At 44.0% G+C, this 20,193-nt stretch overlaps 1 protein-coding gene across 2 annotated transcripts; it reads right to left on the bottom strand.

The window, feature by feature from the left end:
* Positions 1-377: 377 nt before the first annotated feature.
* On the bottom strand, positions 378-19,746 carry KLF5 (KLF transcription factor 5). Of its 2 annotated transcripts, none has more exons than XM_065055530.1 (4): positions 19,327-19,746; positions 16,561-17,431; positions 15,363-15,422; positions 378-2,382 (listed from the first exon to the last, which is right to left on the bottom strand). In XM_065055530.1, the coding sequence occupies exons 1-4, from the start codon at positions 19,558-19,560 to the stop codon at positions 2,204-2,206; spliced, it is 1,344 nt and encodes a 447-aa protein (XP_064911602.1). In that variant the 5' UTR covers positions 19,561-19,746; the 3' UTR covers positions 378-2,203. The 2 variants fall into 2 exon arrangements, with proteins under 2 accessions (XP_064911602.1, XP_021142423.1); XM_021286748.2 differs by lacking the exon at positions 19,327-19,746 and adding an exon at positions 18,010-18,074.
* Between the last annotated feature and the right edge of the window lie 447 nt (positions 19,747-20,193).

The following is a 20,193-nucleotide window of genomic DNA, read 5'->3' as shown; positions in this document are numbered from 1 at the left end:
AACGCTGTAGGTGAGTGTGAAATAGGTTTTACCCATTTTGAAAGTGGGCGAGAATTCGTATACTTCTTCTCTGCACCCAATGGGTAACTTTAATTCACAATCATGCTACTGTTGAAGGACTTTTACAACTATTTTCAGGCTACTGTGCACTCCCTTTAAAGTTCTGATGGCAGAAAAGCACCATAAAGTACTTATCCCTTCACATTTGTTATTTTCACCAGGGCAGGACACGGAAGTGCCAGGTACTTTCCAAAGAGACAATCCCCGCTATGACGAACATTCTTAGCTCTATATTGCTAGGATTTCCAGCTCCCAGCGCAAAAACACAGAACTTTCATTGTCAAGAGCTAGAGAGCACATGCACGCACGCACACACATTAGGCACTTTGTTTTATTTTGCAAAAAAAAAAGGAGTCTTTATATATAAACCATTTCATTCTCTCTCAAAACATTCTACAACTATACAGCTGTTTGCTCCGTCAGTTGCATAGGAAATACCACAATACAAAAATAAGGTAGGGGGAGGCAAAAGAAGCAAAACAGCAACCACTTTATGCATGTGTTTCCACGTATAAACATTTGAAGCCTTACAAAATTATTTACATCGTTTGTCAACTATTTACATTAAGAGCAACATTTCTAACTATAACAAACAAAACTATAATTTATCAAGTAAATGTAAAATTGTCTTAAAAAAAAAAAAAAAAGAGTCTATCATATACCACAAATAAATAAAGACAAACAACAGTTTTAACAACGCTAGGTTTTCCTGCAAGACCCTTTTTTGGTATTTTGATTGTCTATTTTAGCCTTTGGTTGACAGCTTAATATTACGGCTTGTGAAGTGCAGACACTTACTATGTTTGTTTGGCTTCTTCCTGTTGTCTGGCCAAATCCTACACGGTCTAACCTCATCTTTGGCCCTTCCTCTACTATTCCGAGGCTGAACACTGTGGATCAAAGTCATTGTAAGCATAACAGGGCATCACTTCATTGACTTCAGTGCAGTTTCAGCTACTTATGTCAGCAGTAAATTTTCCCCTGCCTGTGTCAATCTGAGCAGTGGATTAACTAAACTGCACTGTAATTTTGAACAAAATTGCTGTATCCTTTACCTTCTAGTAAATTACACACAATATCCACATGAAACTAGATCATACTGGTGCTGACCCAGCTTAACATGTCTGTATATGAAAATTGCATCCTAAATCCTTCTTTTTAAAGTGATACTAAGTTTAGCTTATAGTAAGAGGTTTAACATTCTGTGTCCTTTGTAACTATCCCCGTCATTTAAGCTTCCAACATTGACTTTATGGTTCATTCTAACTGCTTTTGCACTTTTGAGCAACTTGGAAACGAATTCCTGCTTTGAATACTCAGTGCGCACCGTTTGAGTCAACAGGTCCAAAACGTCTGAATGCTTAGCTCACTTCTGTTAAGAAAAATCACACTAAGTTGGTACTGTTTTGAGAGGTATTTAAATAACGTTTTTTGTAAATGTGCCGCCTTATCAAATGTAAAACAATTGGTTTTTTCAGATGATTCTTAGAAAACTTTTGTATTAAACCTAAAAAGCTGATTTGCATATTTACAAAATCTTTGTCATAGCAAACACGCAACATACAGAACAAAACGTTTTGTTCTATGGCTGTTTATGAATTTTTCTATGTATTTTATCTGCACAGAATGACTTAACATTTAAAAAAAAAAAACAAAAACAAGAGTACTAAATATGTCCAGTAAAAACCTGACAGATTACCATTCATGGCTTTTCCACTGCGTTCATTCATCTGCAGCCTCTCATTAATTTGTTTACTAAACACTGTCACAATAATGACAGTGCTTTGGTCAAAACACCGCAAGAGAAAAAAAAAATGTATAAAGCTGCAATGTGTCAAGACATAATACTTGTAAAGAGATGAAACCTGCTGACTAAAGCCATATACATCATGAGAGCAAACAAACGACCGAACGCTCTGGTATTGAGATACAGTGTCTTCCCTTTTTTGTTTTTTTTTTTCTGCATAAATATACAAAATATACATTTCCAGTTTCTTTTGAGATTTCTTTCAAACGGATAACCCATACTCAAAAATTAAACTCATTTCAGTTGTATGTCGAGAGTCAATAGGAAATTGCATAGATACAAAACAGCCTTGACGACCAGTCCGGCATTTTTTTGGGGTGTTTGTTTGTTTGTTTTTTAGTTCTGATGCCTCTTCATGTGGAGAGCCAGGTGGTCGGAGCGGGAGAAGCTGCGGTTGCAGACGGCGCACTGGAAGGGCTTTGCCCCCGTGTGCTTCCTGTAGTGGCGCGTCAATTCGTCCGAGCGAGCGAATCTCCAGTCGCAGCCTTCCCACGTGCACTTGTACGGCTTCTCACCTGGAACACGAGCAGAGAAACGAGACCGTCAGCTGCTGCTCCTCCAGAGAAAACCGATGTGATAACCCATCTGATGTGACGTCCCGCTGAACAGCACTGCTGTTCCAGTTAAAGAAGAGATACGTGATGAAACAGGAGTTGATGGCTCCTAATCAGTCACAGCCCCAAACTAACAGCCCATTTGTTTTTTCAGCGAATTTTGCTCCGAATCTGTGATTTAATACCTCGGAAAAAAAAGCAAGAAACTTCCAAACATACAACTTGGAGACGGCTCCGGTACAGAAATGCACAGAGGTAAAAAAAACCTGCGTGAGACTGAAATATGCTCCCTTACACTCAATGGGAGAGGGAGTAGGAAAAAGAAGCCGTCTCGTCACAATCTGTCCTAGTTCGTAACTTACGCTTGCACCTTTTAAAAATGCATAAATTAAGTTACACAGAGCTTTTTTTTAAGAGGTCTGAAATGGGAAGGAAGATTTCTATAAGGATTCTTTGTAGCATGCAGATCTGTCCAAGGGCTTCTGATGTGTGAAGAAAGGAACACAGTGTCTCACAAACACAAGGAGGACAGTATTTTCCAAAATGTCAAGGGCAATATAAACTTGCGGTATCCTGGTTTGGCCCAGCTATATATAGGAGAAAGCACCTAAAAGATCAAAGCACCCGCTTTCAGAATTCAGTGTCTACAATCAGGTGCTTAAATAGTTGTACTGCAGCGGTAGCAAGTGCTTGCTGTCTCCATCAGTCCATACTGATGCAGGGGGGCACAGCATCTCTGAAAACAACTTTGAAGTATCCAGCCAGTCTTGAATACACCGGCCCAAGCACCCCAAATATTTGCATTCATCCATTTTAGAACTATAAACAGAGTGTTCTAAGTGTGCCTATGATTTATAGATTTGCTGTTTGACACGGGAGAAACGTGAAGCCACGAAGCCAAGATGACTTCTGTGTGAAACCAGAACTTTAGACAAGTACGTACACCTGCTCGGGAGCTGGTATGGACATGATGTCACCATATAAGCAAGCTTCATATAAATATGAGGTTAAGATTACCCTTTTATAGGCTTTTGGTTGACACTGGTTGACAAAAACACCTTTCAGTTGAGAGTCGATTGCTATCTATGTTCTTTACATTAATGTGACCCATTTGGCAAAAAGAGAAAGAAAACAGAGTTTTATGAAAGCACCCGGCAGTAGCTTCATCTGGAGCGAAATCAAACCAAAGCTGAGCTTTCCAACACATCTGACAGACTTTCTCCCTCTCCATGGGTCTCAGACCTTTACCCTCGCAGTCTCGACCCTGCAGCACTGTGGGGTGACTCCTGCTTCTCCCTGTTTTCCCATCTCGCGAGCACGCGGAAGAAGGACAGAAGCCAGTATCCTGCAATCAGACTCTTTGTTCTGCACCAGCTACGCAGAGAACACCATTAGAGAAACTCAAAAACATTACTTCAGAGATGCTAATTTATCATTCAGATGAAATTATGAAACTGGTTTCGCCTGCGAGTTTCTACTGCTTCTTCTGATCAACTAACAAGTAACTTTCTGTCTACTCCTAAGAGCAGAATGAGCCCTTTGCTCACAATGGGGATGTGACTTCACGTTGGCAGTGCAGTCAGAACCAGAGCCAGACCTCTACAGAGAAAACCCTGCCAAACAACCACCTATTTGCATGAATGGTGACCAGGATTTATTGAAATCCCAGTGAAAACATATAATCTCTTAAGAAAAACAAACCTAGAGCCCGGCATCACCTCTCATGGAGTTCAAAAATATTTGGTGGATGGCGAATCAGAGCACAAATTGTTACAAATTTCTATCACAACTAAATTTACTCTGCCTGATACTGATGGAAGACTGGAATGACCTACTATATAGGACTCTTTCATGCAACATGTTCTATAGGTTAAAATACAGATTTCATTCAAAAACAGTGTGTAAAGCTTTTCTAACACTCAAGAAGCCAGTCGAGATAACACATTTGGTCTTCACGGCAGAATGACAGGAAAGGTCTCTATTCAGCAAGGGATCTTTTGCAGTATATACATCATCTTTAATTTATTTAAACTGGGTTATTAATGGCTTTGCTGATCCATAGGCATAGCACCGGGGAGATCTTCCATGAACACCTTCTGTTAAAACACAGGTCCATATGTGGAGGTTGCACAAAAGCATTGTTTCTGTATTTGAAGCACCTTAACACAGAGCCAGTGTATTTCTTTCTTTTCCTCCTGTATCTTCCCTCTTCTCCCATACTAGCCTCAAACTCTTCTTCAAAAAACTCCACTTAAAACTGCCACATTATACTTGATGCTAAACTCCAAATCTTGTCATCCTCCCACTCCAGCTGCCAGAGAGAACGTATATATGGTCAGGCCTCTGCATACTCCAAACACGTGCTTATCCATTTTGCAGAATTACACAGGGAAGGAGAGAAATGGTAGAGAGGTCAGGGAAAAAGCGCTTGCTGCACAGAAGCCTAGGAGAAATCGAGACCACACCAGACCGGAATGAGGACCAGAAGATTAAAATCAGAGTTTCCAAAGTTGGTGTCAAGGAGGTACTGAAGTATGTGACACTTCACCGTGTGTCACACTACTGGAAAAGCAGTCTCAAAGCTGTCCCATGTAGGTGGTACCTGACCCTGTCCGAGTGCAAACAAAACTGCTGCCCTGCTGTTAACACTTTTTCCTAACCTGTGAGCAGCATCATCAGGTGAGATGAAGGCTCCTGGCACACAAGCCACCAGCAGTCAGGGCAGAGGTGAACCCTGTGCCTTGCCAGGTGCCACGGCTTCCATGTCAACACTAAGTACAATGGTCGGACCCTCATCAAACTCGCTGAGGATCCAGCTTCCCAGAGACACTATCAAGAAACTCACCCCATTGTCACAGTCACTGCACCACCTGCCACAGCCACCAGTCCTTCCAGGTGATGGCACTGAGGAGCAGTTGAGGGCACTGGGGCTGGAGAGGAGGCTGAGGGGAGACTTTATGGCTGCCTACAACTACCTGAAAGGAGGTTGTATCATGGAGGGTTTTGGTCTCCTCTTCTAAGTAGCAAGTGATGGGATGAGAGGAAATAGCCTCAAGTTGTGCCAAGGGAGGTTTAGATTGGATATTAGGAAAAAATGCTTCACAAAAGTGCTGTGAGGCATTGGAACAGGCTGTCCAGGGCAGTGGTAGCCACCATCCCTGGAGGTGTTTAAAAGGCACTTAGGCGAGGTTCTCAGTGACACGGTTTAGTGCTAGAGTTACGATACGGTTGGACTTGATGATCCTGAGGGTCTCTTCCAACTGATTCTATGATTGCCGGGGGGAAAGGCTGGGCAGGGCCAGGCAGAACAGGCAGTATTGCTCCCCTCACACCCCAAGTGCTGCTGACCCCGGCGGCACCGAGCAGCGCCCAGAGGATGCGCAGGGGGGAAAGCGCCTTACACAGATTGCTCTAACAGCATCGCTTTTATGTACTGGAAATCGAAGCCAGAATGCCGCTTTTAACCCCTGCTTTGGCCAACAGCGAGAGCTGGAAAATGTATTTTTAGAGCCAGTGGAGAGGCCTGGATTATTTTGAATAAATCCTAGGAGTAAAATACTGAATATCTATGTTTGTAACGCTAGTTTCCGTTGGAAAGTTCTATTTAAGAACTGAATCAATTTCAAATGTTTTCCTTTTGGGCAAGGAGGAAGGGGGGCAAGAAAAAGAAGGTGGAGATTATTTTCACTCCTTTAAAGAGAGCAGAAGAACAACTAGCTGGTAGTATTTTCTCTTTCTCAACCTATACACATGTTTTTTGTCATTTAGTAGAAGTAAGAATTTGGTTCAAGTTCCTGTGGCAAGGGAAAACGAGCCTCACGTTACATATTTTCTGAAGTGATTTGACTTCTTTGCTATACTAGCTTTAAAGCGCAGAGAAATACGGGGTTGAAGATTTATTTTTTAAAAAAGCAGGTATACACAACAAGGGACACTGAACCCTTTATACGCTGTTTTCATTGGCTACATAGTAATGTAAGATTTGTTTACATTAATGATTGTGTGAAATACAGTAGCTGTAAAGTTTCAGAAATATTTGGTTTTCCTCCAGCAATTTAAGGCTTCTATAGAGTGTTAAACCAAGAATGCCACTGGTCATCAAATACGAAGGCAGTACGGCTGGGTTACTGGAACACGATCACGGTATCAAACAGATATTTCACTGTAAAAGCAAGAAAACAGCTAACTCCTCCACTTCAGGGGAGCTTCCACGGGATTTGTTAGAATGTCAACACTGTTCAACTAAAACACCATGGAGGAAGCTGGTACCGATTTCCAGCCAAATAGCACACTCCAACCCTTTCTTCCCAAGCCAGAAATATTATACACAGCACTTCTGGGAAACAGAACTGCTTTCCTTTAAATTATACTTCAACAGGATAGGGATTTCATAAGTTTAATTGGATTTCTGCATAACCTCCTTCCAGTATCACTGACTTTAAAATATTTTGCTAGGCTTATACATCATAAAATATATTTTTTAGTTCTTGAGCTGTTAATGTGTATCCATTCTCCAGTTAAAATACACGAGAAACAGACTTGTAGTTGAGCGCAGAAATTTTAAGCCCTAATGTTTAGTTTGGAAGCTCTTTTACAGAAAGCATCCAGCTAGAGATAAGGGAGTTTAACCTGAAAGGGGACTATTTTGCTTGCAATGTGTCTGTCTGTTTAAAAAAAAATAAATATTTATGACGCTGCGAGATCACAAGGATATCAAAAAGATGTCTGGATATCCAAACATAACATGCGAACCTCAACAGCCACTTCAGCAGCTAAACTACCCCAACGCAGATCCCCAGGTTCGGGATCTTTGCCGATACCACAAGAGAATGGTCCAGACCGGTGAGGCACATCATGTTGGCTCTTCTGCCTTTAATTTATCTTCTTTGGATTTAGATGTTTCAAAACAGACTGATTGCTTTCCTAACCTTAATTCTAGCCACTGGCAATGACTGTGGTGGCCACGCTCATTCAGGTCACAGTGCCATCAGTTTGGGGGGGGGCGGGGGGGTGACGCTCATTTTGAACACACCCTCTATCTCCAACATACTCAAGAAACTGTTTCTGTTTAAAATCCTGTTTGGAAAACAAACCACTGAAAACCTCCATTAGTGGTAAGTTTCCCCATTAAGAACAAAACACACTCCTTACTTCACCAAAGAGTTGTGCGACTCTATTTCTGCAATTCCCTGCTAGGATGGCTTTGTTGAAACACAAAGCTGCAAACAGCAAGGGCTGGATTTTTCAAACCTAAGGTTAGGTAACTCTGTTGGTATGCAGAGATCCAAATACAGGTATTACACCAGCCAACGCCTGCAACTTCTCTTATTTCCTATCACAAATTTCTGTCAAGAGCAGTGACTTTGCAGCTTCCTTGAGGAAGAAACAGCAGCACGCTTCTCAAAGACTCCAACAAGACAACACCCATATAAAGACATTCCCCCCCACACCATTATTTCCATCATTCTAATACTGCTTGTGTTTATTACGGAATTATTTCTAGTGGCAAGTGTTCGGCCTTAAAAATTATTCGACTAGGCGTGACAAAAAGGTGGTAGACAAGCAGAGGTTTCTGCACCATAACTGCAACAGTTGTGTAAATAACCTGTATTACGTCCAGATTTGAAGAAGGTTATTATAAAGATTTATGTTGTCTTAAAGTTTTCTGGTGCATTTGTTTTCAAATTTTTCACATCTTAATATCAGTTGTCTGTATCAGCTGGCTATTAGCCTCAATTTTTTAGAAAAAAAGTGAGAACAAATGAAACGTTTTTCCTCTATTTTAGTTTGCCTGAAAAAGCCTTCCTGTAGTTCATAGCACCATGGTTTTAAACTCTGGTCTCTTCCAGGCTGACTGGAACTGACAGCAGTTGCTTGGGTGTATGCCTGCACTCATTCAAAAGAAGTTTTTAACTCCCAACGTTTACCTAAAATTAGACCTTCCTTCTGCCATTGACTGAGTGCTGTAGCCATTGTTCAAAGCAGCTTGCTGGTTGGGTTTTTGACCTTTTTTAAGACAGTTTTGGGTTTCGTTTGTTTGTTTTGGTTGGTTGGTTTTTTTTTAGAGAATGAGCAGAAAGCTGAAACTTCAAAATAATAATAATAAAAAAAAATCAGAAACCCCACAGGTGTTTAAAAGCTCTTTAGTGCACTGAAATTCTGGGTTGTCCAAGGCAGAGATTGATCAGAGGGTTGATGGCATGCAAGGTACGTCCAGCTTATTTTGGGAGTGACCAAGTAAATTTAGTCTTTGAAACATCCAGCCCACCAGCGATATCAACATGTAACATACACTGCACATTTTTAAACGTGTTAAAGCCTTTGCCTAGTATAGTCATGGCTAGGGGGTGACCATTAAGTACCACTTCACAACAAAACAGCGCTTTAAGGAATCCTGTAACAGAGATCGGTGGTGCTTCGTAAGTCAAATCACTGATAAATCAAGCAGTATTTGATCTCTAACAAGAGCAAGAAGAGAAAAAAAAAGAAGATAAATGATTGGGAAGCAAAGGGGACAGTCAAAAGAGTTGTGCATCATTCACTTTTTGACTGCAGAAGGCATTATCTTCTCAGAGCTCCCACCGGTGCTTGAAGCACTCTTGTTTTGCTAAGTGTTGTCTTAGGCAGTTCAAGGATTACTGGGGAATCTTGACCGGCCTGTGCAACGGTTTATTTTCTTTCTGGCGTAACATTCTGTCTTAACAGAGGTGGTCTCTCCTCAAGGAGATATGCAAACAAAGTGGAAAGGTTTTTTGTGGGGTTTTTTTAAGTAGGTTTATAAGAAACCCATGCCATCTGGGGTGCATGGCTGTGTCTACAAGTCCTGTGCTGAAGACCCACATTTCCTCATCTACGCCTGTGGTGCAAGAACAGCTTTTTAGCGCTCACACCAGTAACACTGGCTCTTGTACAGTCAGATAAGAGGTTCTCTTAAAATGGAATTTATTTAACACCTGCTATAGACTTCCAGATTTCCATCTACCGTATGCACACACACATTAAAAAAAAAAAAAAAAAGAATGAAAGCAATACATTAAAGCTATTTTAACTCAAAGCAAAGCACTGTGCACTTGCCAAAAATCAAAGGTTTTAATATGTCCTTAATCAGAGTTGTTAGAGATCACTGAATATAAATAATGCAGCCTGACAGGACAGGAATGTTGCTACCAAGATCCTCAGACTAAACTAGGACATTACTTAAATGTTTCTAATCTTTCACCAATGGGAGGTGCAGGTCATCTAACAAACAACAAGCAACACTCTACCCTGGAACCAGGAGTCAATCGTCCCAGTCAAGCTCGGAAATTAATTACAATAAGGAATGTCAAATCAAATAATGGAAAGTTTTAATCACTGGCAATTGCTGTGAATCTTGGGACTATATTAGCCTATGTAGGGCGGTCTCAAAACGAACTATATTTAAAGCCGGTCTCTTAGGTCAACAGTTTCCTTATCAGGAATCAAATATCCTGGAACTGAAGTTTAATCCTCTCAGGGAGCAATTGACAGAAACAACAGGTTTTTTAAGCTTTCATGCTTAGAGGGACTTTTCTAGGGTTTTAATCAAAAGGAAAATATTAGGCTTTTCTTTCCAATATCTAAAATCTAACAGGAGTACACCTCACCTGACACCTTGGAATTTAATTCCTGCTTCATAAATACTGCATGCCGGACACTGATGTGAATGACAAGTAATACTTAATTAAAGTGTAGGTTTATGCTGCTAAGATTTCACCCTCTTCTGAGCAACACATTCAGACATGTCTCATTTAGCTTATGACTGCAGATGCAAGAACCAGATCAATTAATCCCAAGGTCTGCGATCATTCACAAAGTGTTTGAAAAAAAAAAAATGCATTATTTTCCCTGAAACTGTGGTTTGCACAGGAAAGTAATGTACTTCCATTTCTCACACAGGCAACTAATGGATTTAGCAGAATTCATAAATAAAAGATACCAACATATTCTCCAGTAGTGTCTAGCAACACTTAACTTTAATGCACTTTGTCAACAGTTTTATTTAGCTCTCCTCCATTATTTTTCCGTATTGTCTCTATCAATAATGGCATTTACTGACACCTCCTTAAAGTATAATCTGTGCGACTGACTCATCTAACAGGTTAAAGCAGCAGAATCCGCACAGAAATATTACTTAATTGCCATTTTCATGATGCAAAGATTTTTCCAGGATGAGGTTTGCTAAGTACAGGGAACGCTGCAACCATGAGCAACGCAAAGTGTTTTGGAGCCTCTGCTCCCCATTTGTACACCAGGAGTGAAATCCCTCACCTAAGTCCCAGGATGATTTGAGTCAATACATGTTTTCACAAGGTGCTTTTATTGGTTTTCTTTTTTTTCCCCAGCAGGAGCCCAGCCACCACTTTTCTTCCCTTCAGAACAACACTCATCAAGAGTTCCTGGGCAACTCTATATGGTACGACCTCTAACAAGTGCCCACATACAGCTACGGTAAAGTCCTACGGTGCCAAGTCCTATGGACTCCTGAAGTCTATTCACACAACTGGTTCTAATTCTGAGTTACCATCAGAGCCTAATTCTGGATCTACTGAGGCAGAGATCTAAAATAAAATAAAACGTTTAACACCTTGAGGAACCATGCAAGCCAGCAGCTGTCCCATGCCTTTGAAATAACTAGGGGCAGTGGAGGTATTTTGAGTGCATCTCATTTAGAGAAATGCCATTTCTCTTGAGTTATCTCGGCTTCCACTTCCCATCACCAAATAAAAACTAGATCTATAGATAGAGACGAAATAGTTCAGCAGCTAATGCTACAAACTATTAATGGCAAGCCCACCATGTGACCAGAGAACATGCCTGTACAAAGACTCTGTATACAGAAAACCAACGTGCAGCTGGAAAATGTCCTCAATGTGCGTGTCTTGGTGTGTTCAAAACAATGACAGATTTTCCTCTTAAAACCGTACACAATTCTCAAGTGCCCAGCTGTTCACAGAAATAATAATAATAATAATTTAAAAATACAAATAAATGAAAAACCAACAGCCAGCAGTCAGTGGCTCTTCTGCAGCATTACAGGTAGGGTATTCCAGGTGCCTGCATAGCAAAGGCTCAACTTCCACAGCCCAAATCTTTAACATATATATATAAAAAAAAAAATCTAACAGGATAAGTCATAGAACCGCTGTTTCTAAAGGATTACTTGATATATATGTATATACTCAGGTGCCAGAGAGGGAGCCGAATTAAATTTATCTGCAACATGCAAGTAACTGCTTTTCACTGTCATTTGGCACATTTTTCAGGTTGGACGTACAGCTGCGATGCCAGTGGTTTTACTGCTGGGCAGCCTGCGAGGAACACGTAACCCTCTCCACCATTAGGTACCCGAGTTGCACAATGCCGGTTATGAAACGAAACTTGTTCCATGACTAACAGGTAAAATTATTTTAAAAGAAAAAAAATCCCTGCTTCTAAAGGTCAAAAATTCCAATCTGTTTTGAGAGATGTTCCAGCAGGTATTTTACCATACTGAATACTGTGTTACCTGTTCCTGGAACAACTAATATCAAGTTAAGATACCACAGTGACGTGTTTTAATACCTTAAAATGCACCAGACATCTGCTCCAGAACTGCACAGAGAAGGATATAAAATGTCCTGTATCTTTGTAACATTTGAATCTTTGCTCATGTTCAATTTTGGGTTTATCAGTTTATCAACAACTAACATTTACTTCATGATTCAAATGCTAAAGCATTACCTAAAGAAAAACGTGTGCCTGCTTCAGCAACTGGCACAAATACATTAACCTTGCTTAGCTCTTTAAGAGAATAATCAACAGCAAAGTCCAGCGTAATTACATTAAATCAGAATAACCACACCAGCTTATACCAGCTGACTTGGTGTAAGGTAAACACCTTGAGAACACTTAAGAAGAAAACTGTAAGGGATTTTCCCTTTTTTCCACCTTCCCCTCCCCCCCCTTTTTTTTCCCCATTTCCTATAGTTTTATTTAAATGTAATGTATAAAGTCTGCCTGTGCGTTCATATCTGAATTGGAAAACAGACTACAGCCTACATTCCACCTATCAAAAAATAACTTTTCCCTTAGGTCTGTTCTCAAAGAGCGTCTATTAAACCCAGTGAAAGCCTTTCAGAAGAGAAAGGCTGCTAAATAAATACTGTGAAAAAGCCGAGATTTTCCAATACAAAAGGCAAACCATAAGGTTTGTCTTGACTTTTAATGGCAGACAAACTTTGCTGCAGGCTCTTTTATTTTAAGATGACAGATTGCTGAGAAGGGCGGGGACCGGTTTGGATGAGAGAGAGACTGCAGCCAATTTTAAAAGGTATTGTTAAGAAACTAAGAATAAGGAGAAAACAACTTCAGTGGTCCATGATTACTAAAGAACGGGTTTAGCCAGATAAACAGGTCTGCTATCCCTGAAGGGACTTGAAAGAATATCACACACAACTTTATTTAAACGGGTTATGTGACACTTGCTTTAGGCTTTGAAGGTATAAGCTTCACAAAAGTCCCTTTTTTCTAAAAAAAAAAAATGAAAATAACAATTAAACAATAAGAAAATCAAAGCTTAATAGTGCTGTATGAATTCACAGTTTTGGGGGATGGGATGCACAGTAACACCACCCAAATTTAGCCCTCGGCATCGAGCCCTTCGGAGATCAGTAGCGAGACTCCCCTGCGCTCCTGGGGGAGCTGGACAACTTCACAGGTTTCCCAGTGTTTGCGCCCATTCACTTTAACATTCATTTATTCGATTTACAGTACTGAATAAGTCAGAGATTTCGGTCCTATTACAGGTTTCAGCCACACGTTAAGGCAGAGATCAGAATCGGTGCTGGAAATCTTCGAGCATTAACTGAATATTCGAGAGAGTTAAACTAATGCAAACTCTGAAATAAAGCAGGTAACAGGATACGGACTCACATTCTTGCATGTAATGCACGCTTTAGACAGTTAAACCCTTCATCCACCTCCCCAGAAGACCCTTTGTATTACAGACCTGCTTAAGTTCACTAGATTTTTATCTAAAACAACATTCTTGTTTCCAGGAATACATCAGCTCCTCTGACCTTTGCACATTTATCCACATTTCTAAGGTCAAATATCTATAGATAAAAAAGTGAAGGCAACAATAAACATTAGTGACCCTAAGCAATACATATTAGCGATGTGGTATGTATTTCTAGGCACACAAGTATTAACTTTATAAACCCTAAAGTCATTACTACGCAAGGTACAAAAAAATATTTAAATGGATTTAAAAAAGGAAAAGTGTGCTGAGCCCTGAGTAGCTACAAAACCGAGTCTGGCTTTCAAATGCTGACTATGTAATGTTAATTTTCAGACTTAAGCTTTGCTTTTATCTCTCTTCTTAGTTATTGTATAATAGGAAGCGAGATATTTAAAACTGGTATGTAGTTGCTGGCTAAAGTGCGTAAGTGGAAACTGCACTCTTAAATTTACAGGTTATTTATTAAAGAGCAATGGGATTATACTATCTGACATTATTCACATTTATAGCCTAATGAAAATATTCCTTTCTTACTAAGCTTACTGCTAATGAGTGATTATATATATATATATCAAAAATATTTTTATCAGTGTTCTTGTTTAGTCTCTTATTACTGCAAAGCAATAATTTTTGTACAGTTGCTCTTAATTTTTACTGTGACTGCAACACAGATAACTCTTTCATTTATCAAAACAAAATTTCCATAGCAACATTTAGCCTGGAGATACTCAATTTCTTTACAATAATCCAGCGATCCATTCAAAATAGCTGCTGAATAGAAGGCCTTGTTTCCACAGAGATACTGAAACATTCTGTTAGATCATAGTTCACGCTAAGTTTTGTTTTGACTTTAAAGTCAGGTGAAAGCCCATTACTTGAATGGCACAGCCACAGCGCTTCAATAAGCGAGTTGCTTGTACTGCGACTCATGTTTATCCCTAAACCGAGGTCCCCGCACAGAAGAGCTGAGGTTCCAACTCAATTTTAAAAGCAAAAGCCGCAGCCCTCTCCCTTGATTTCTTTGTAAAATCAGTCACGTGCTTTCCACTGATTTTGCACAAGCAGTTCCGTACTAAGATCTCAGCAAAGAACCGTCCTAAGTAGTTTAGGGCACACCGTGTTTTCCTCCCCATGTCCCTCTCTCCTCCTTCCCCTGCCTTGGGCAGGTAAGTGCCCATGGCAGTTCCACCTCCCAAGCGCCGTCCTCCACACCCACGCACAACCAACATTGTCCCCAGCTCCGCTCCACACGGGCCCACGGACAGGGACGGTCCCTGCGGCTGCAGGCGGTTTGACCGAACCACGGAAAAAACAACTATCATCCACCGACACTTTTCGTTTCCTCCGTTTTAATGTCTTTCGCCAACAAAAAAAATTGAAATTGTCTTTTTTTTTTTTTAAATAAATATGTAGAACCACTTATCTTAAAAATTTTTTTAAATGCATGCAATGGTAAGGATGGAGAAAATGGAAAAATCTTGGGGGTTTTCATTACGTTTCTGAAAAATTCTAAGATGGAATAATTGTAAAAGGTCAAAGAGAAAACCCAAACCAGAAAATACTGTCTATTTAGATAAATCTTGAAAACTATAACGCTTACTGATCTTAATTCATTATTCAAAGGAAGAAGTCTTTTTTTTTTTTAACACTTTACGGCACTTTAGATTGAAAAGTTTCCACCTGTTCTATTCTTAGCTACTTTGAGCTCTGTATTATAAAAGGTTTAACAAAACTGCATTAGGAATAAAAGCAATTTTTCTTCTCATTGACTGAAGCTTAAAGTTTTTTTTAACTGAATGGCCAGCCTAAACCCATCCCACTGTACAGAAAAAAAACAGGGAGAAGGTGGCAGATCGAACAGCCTTTCTTAGAAAATGGGTAAGCCATGAGTGAACAGGAGACAGTGAGAGTGCGTACATACCTGTGTGAGTCCTCAGGTGCGCTTTTAAGTGAGAAGACTTTGTATAAACTTTCGTGCAGCCTAGAACAAAACAAAAAAGCAGAAAGGCATTTCAGTAGGGACAACAGGAACGCTCCACGGCACGTTTAAACTTCCTCAGTGTTGGGGTACTATCTGGAAACATTTAACTCTACTACTTTCTGGCACCATCATCATTTAGAAGTAAAATTTAATATAGAAAGCTCCTAGGGATACATTGCTTTACATAGAGAAGAGGAAAATGTGTATGTTTCTGGCAGACTCACTACCTTGTAATGTAGTATAGTAGACCAATAGCTGCTACAACCTACTCGCAGTAACACCTGCTACATAACATCTCAGAGGGGGAATTTATTGTTTTTAAATTTCCTAGAGGATCTGACCAAGCCAGACTCAGTTTCATAGTTACTCAGGACTCAGCACAACTCTTCCACTAACCATTTATCGCATGGCACAGCAAATGGGTGACACACTGCTGAGAGATAGGTCGGTAGAGGCGGAGATCAGCCTTGAGCAGCAGCTTCTCTCTGCGCTCGGATGGGTGCGAGCGCCTTGTGTCCGGGATCACGTACTACACGGAGGCACGTCCCCTCCAGCATACAAGAACGGGAGGTAGGAAGGGAATCCATCCACGGACAATTTTCAGAGGTTTTAATGGATTTATGCAAGCAGCTGAATCCCAGGTTCAGAACAGGGAAGATACGGCTGTGGCCTTGGCTACCGGGAGCTGAAGTGATTGTTTCAGCGCCAGGGGACTCCAACAGAGCTGTACGGAGTTGGACAAACTGAGCTTCTGCTCCATTGTGGGCAATGGAAAAGTGAGACCAGGAGCTGTACAGTCACACCGAGCTACACCAGAGAAAGACATCATTTTTTATCTGTTTGTTTTGTCCTATGTAGTTTTGGGTTTTTGGGTTTTTTTTCTATGTAGTTTCGTAACATGGTAAAACAAGCTCAGGTGTTTAAGAGAATTACAAATTACACGAACAAACAGGCATATATTATTTAAAGAATGTGAAAGTGTGACACACAAAATAAAATAGAGAAATTTTACTCTGACAAGAAATTATTTGGTCCTTCCTAGGTGTAGACTACAGCTAAAAAAAAACACTTATAGCTCATCCATGATTATTCACATTTTTATTGCAAGAGCTGGGATATTCCAGCACAGATCGCTTACCAGGATAGTCACAGTAGTGGATACGTCTTTTCTCCAAATCTGGGTTACTTCTCCTGTTGTATCTGACTGGTTGGATGTTCTGGGGGGTTATGGGCAAAGTCGCTGGTAAATTCGGATTGTGAATTGCCAGCTTGGAAGCAATAGTCGCGGCATACGATGGAGGAGGGGTTAAATTCTGTAGCATCTCTGCTTGTCTGTCTGGACTTCCTGGCTCTGAGCTTGGGGGTGAAGGAGGGAAATAAGTGGCCTGCTGCTGCAGAAACTGGTTTGGCATGGGGTAGGTGCAGGGGGGGATGCCCTGGAACTGTTTCATCGCAGTCTGTGGGACAGCCGGGGAAAGCGTGTTGAGGCCCGCCATGGCTGATGGCATGGAGACATTGCTAAGGGAGTCCATCACGGCTGCCTGAGTGGTTGCGTTGGGCATCTCTAAATCCGGCGAGCTCAAGAGCTGATACAACTGGCCTTGCTGGGGCGTGACGGAAAGATGAACGTCTGGAGTAGGAAGCTCCTGCTTGATAAAAATGTTGTTCACATCAGGAGTTTGGTGGGAGCTGAAGATGCTGGTGAATTCGGGGAGGGCCTGAGTAGGGGCAGGGGTGGGGGCAGTGGTTTCGCTCTGGTGACTGAAGATGGTGACCGGCTCTGTCTTGATGTGGGTTACACAGGGCCGCTGAGATTTGTACAGGCCAGTTCTCAGGTGGCTGATGTCAGGGAGGAAGACGTTCATGTTGATGCTGTAAGGCAACCCTTCACTGTCAGTGAAAAACTGGTCTACAACCGAGGCACTGTCTCTTCTGTACTTCTTGTGTTCGGGGATGACTGGGACGGGCGGGAGCTGAGGTGCCAGGTATTTCTCCATTTCACATCTCGTCTACAAAAAGAGAACAGACCATAATCCACGTGATTTCTTACCGACTAAGATGACGGCACGCACGTTGCATGAGGCTTTGCAAATAAAAGACAATACTGTTCAGCCAGCCACAAACTACCGACGGAGGAAGTTATAATCACTCACGCTAATGAAAACCTGTCTTTTATAATCGGCGCGCTAATCGACATCATCAAGGACAAGGAGATAAAGTTATGGCAAAAGTTGTTCACGCAGAGCGAGCATTAAGATCGAACTGATGTTTCGGTGTACGACAAACTTTTCATCTTTTATGCCTACAAGACAGCGCAAGGCGTAAAACTGACAGGCGCTGTGCCTAATCTGCAGATCTCCTGCTCTGGAATTCACTGCTCGAGCAGGGTCACTGCCTATCTGTTTCACCCGCTTCTCTTTGAAATGCTAACTTTAAAAGCCACATCCTCAGCTGGCTATTTGAATGCTAATACTTCAAATAATGTTTTTATATATATATATATTCTATACTTCTAGGTTTTTTCATTCTTAAAAGAAAGGTATTTGATTAGAAACACGACACCAGAGTGTAAAATTATAAATAATACCGAATAAAAACAAGGCGGGCTGACTGCATCAAATCCTCTTTGTGTAAAGTGTCTCCGAGGCTACACTTAAAAAAAAAAAATCTATGTGTATAATTGGCTAATAGCGTGATAAACATGTCCCTAGCCATGCCTCGGTCCTAGGAGAGCTCTTTAATTACTTGGAAATCATTCTCTTAGCGTAGTGGTGTGAGGGAATCCGTGGGTGGCTGGAGCCCGATCCATTACTGGTACAGTCATCGGCAAAACATCCATCACGCACTCTCCAGTGGGCAAATGCTACATTCCCCCCTGCCCTGTCAAGACTGCGCTCATACCAGACCCGTTTAGCACCCCGCAAGAGAAAGCAGCTGACAAACAAGCGACTCTGCCCGAAAGTGCAGTTTGGGACCTTTCTTCAAAGACCCCCGGTAAACACCACAAACAAACAAGAGCCGCCTTCCCGTCCCTTTGATCTGAATCTGCCCCGACATGCCGGGCTACTTTTTCCAGCTCTTGTTTACGAGCCGAGGGGCAAGCTCGCTTTGAAGACGGGAGTTATTTACTCGTCGGGGAACACACCAGCGAAACGCGGCGCCCGACGCTCCCCTGCCCGGCACCGGGGGCTCCCCAGGACCTCTCGTCCCACCGCCCCCGGGCAGCCCCGCGCAGGGGGTGGCCGGTGCCCCACCGGGGACCGCAGCCGCTTCCCGAGCCAGCACCGTCCGCGGGCTGAAGCCCGACTGCGGTCGACGCGTCCCGCTTTCAGCTCCTCCAGCTGTTTGCCCGTGGATCCGCTCCCAAAGAGCCTCCCAGGACAGGCAGAAAGTCCCGGGAAGTCCCCTCGCCCGGTGCGCCGTGTCTCCCCCCACTCCTCCCCCCGAACATGACTCCCTGCGTGGGCGAGGAGGACAGGCGGCCGCTCTAATTCTGCCGCCGGGCAAGTGCAAAAGCAGCAGCTGTAGCTTTCAACACACCCGCGGGGGCAGCCCTGCTCCCCCCGCCAGCCCCGCCACCCCGGGACGGCCCGTCAGCCGCCGGAGCCCGCGCCCCGCCTCAGCCCGGCCGCGCCCCGGGCCGCTTCACCGCGCTCCGCTTCACCGCGCTCCGCTGGCGGGAAAGCGGGAGCCCCGGCGCCCTGCCGCTCCCCGGCCCTCCGCACAGGCGGGCTGGGCGGACAGATGGGCTGGGGGCCGCGCCGCCTCAGCCCCGCTGCCCTCGCCCCGCAGCCCGGCCCCACCCAGTCCCGCCCGCCCGCTCCTCAGCGGCCGCTCCTCGCCGCGGGAGAGGGGCGATGGCCGGCGGGGTGTGAAAGGGGTGGCCGCTGCCTCCGCTGCCTACCTGCACCATCTCCTCCGCCGGCAGAGTCGCGGCGCCGCCGCCTCCGCCGCCTCCCCCCGGGTGCTGCTGCTGCTGCTGAGGCGGCGGCGGCTGCTGCTGCTGCTTCAGGTCCTCCCCGGGGAAGATCGCTGCGTCCCTGGCGCCCAGCACGGGCTTGAGCTGCGCGAACACCGGCTCCTCGGGCTGCTGCACGGGACCCAGTCGGGCGCTCATGGTCAGCACCCTGGTGGCCATGAGGCAGGCTGGCGGCGGCTGAGGCGCGGACGGGCTGCCCGCCCCGGCGTAGGAAGACTGGCCCGCGGGCGGCTCCGGGCGGGCGGTGGCTACTCGTGCGCTCACTCCCCAGGAGCCCCAGCCCGAAAGCGCATCCACCGCCGTGTCGTCAGTGCCTCCGCCTGTACCTGGCCACGGGTATCTACCCGGTGACACACGCCCGCCTCTTTTTCACCCTACTCCACCCCCGGCCCCCCTCAACACACCCCACCCAGCCCGGCGAAGGGGGCCGGCCCTGCGGGTCGCCCTGCCTACGGGCAGCGCGGACGGCTCCTCCCCGCGGTGTGCCCGGCGCAGGGCAGCGCGCCGGCGGCTGCGGGGGTGCCTGGGTGTTGCTGCGGGTCCCGCTTGGGCCGTAACACGGGGTCAGCAGCCGGGCTGCCCCCGGCACAGCGCCCCGGGGAGACGTGCCCGGCGGAGGGGCCGGTGGCTGCAGGCGTGCCGCCCGGAGCGGACATGGGTGCGATGTGCGGGCAGGGGACTCGTGGTGTGCAGGCAGGGCTGTGGTGTGCAGGCAGCGGCTCTGCGGGCTGGGGCGGCCGGCGCGGTGCTCGGACGAGGGTTTTCAACAAGTGCGGCGGTCTGCCGACACCC

The sequence above is a fragment of the Columba livia genome, chromosome 1 (assembly GCF_036013475.1).
Source record: "Columba livia isolate bColLiv1 breed racing homer chromosome 1, bColLiv1.pat.W.v2, whole genome shotgun sequence".
Classification (NCBI taxonomy): domain Eukaryota; kingdom Metazoa; phylum Chordata; class Aves; order Columbiformes; family Columbidae; genus Columba; species Columba livia.
Note: the sequence above shows the minus strand (reverse complement) of the source record. Positions and strands in the feature narration are given on the sequence as shown.

Bases quoted from the DNA above. Each gene is read 5' to 3' on its own strand.
- KLF5 (XM_065055530.1), bottom strand. From the start codon at position 19,560: ATGGCCACCAGGGTGCTGACCATGAGCGCCCGACTGGGTCCCGTGCAG. The intron at 15,423-16,560 runs GTAAGCGATCTG...GTTTTGTTCTAG, and splicing joins CCACTACTGTGACTATCCTG to GCTGCACGAAAGTTTATACA. The intron at 2,383-15,362 runs GTATGTACGCAC...CTCGTGTTCCAG, and splicing joins GCACCTGAGGACTCACACAG to GTGAGAAGCCGTACAAGTGC.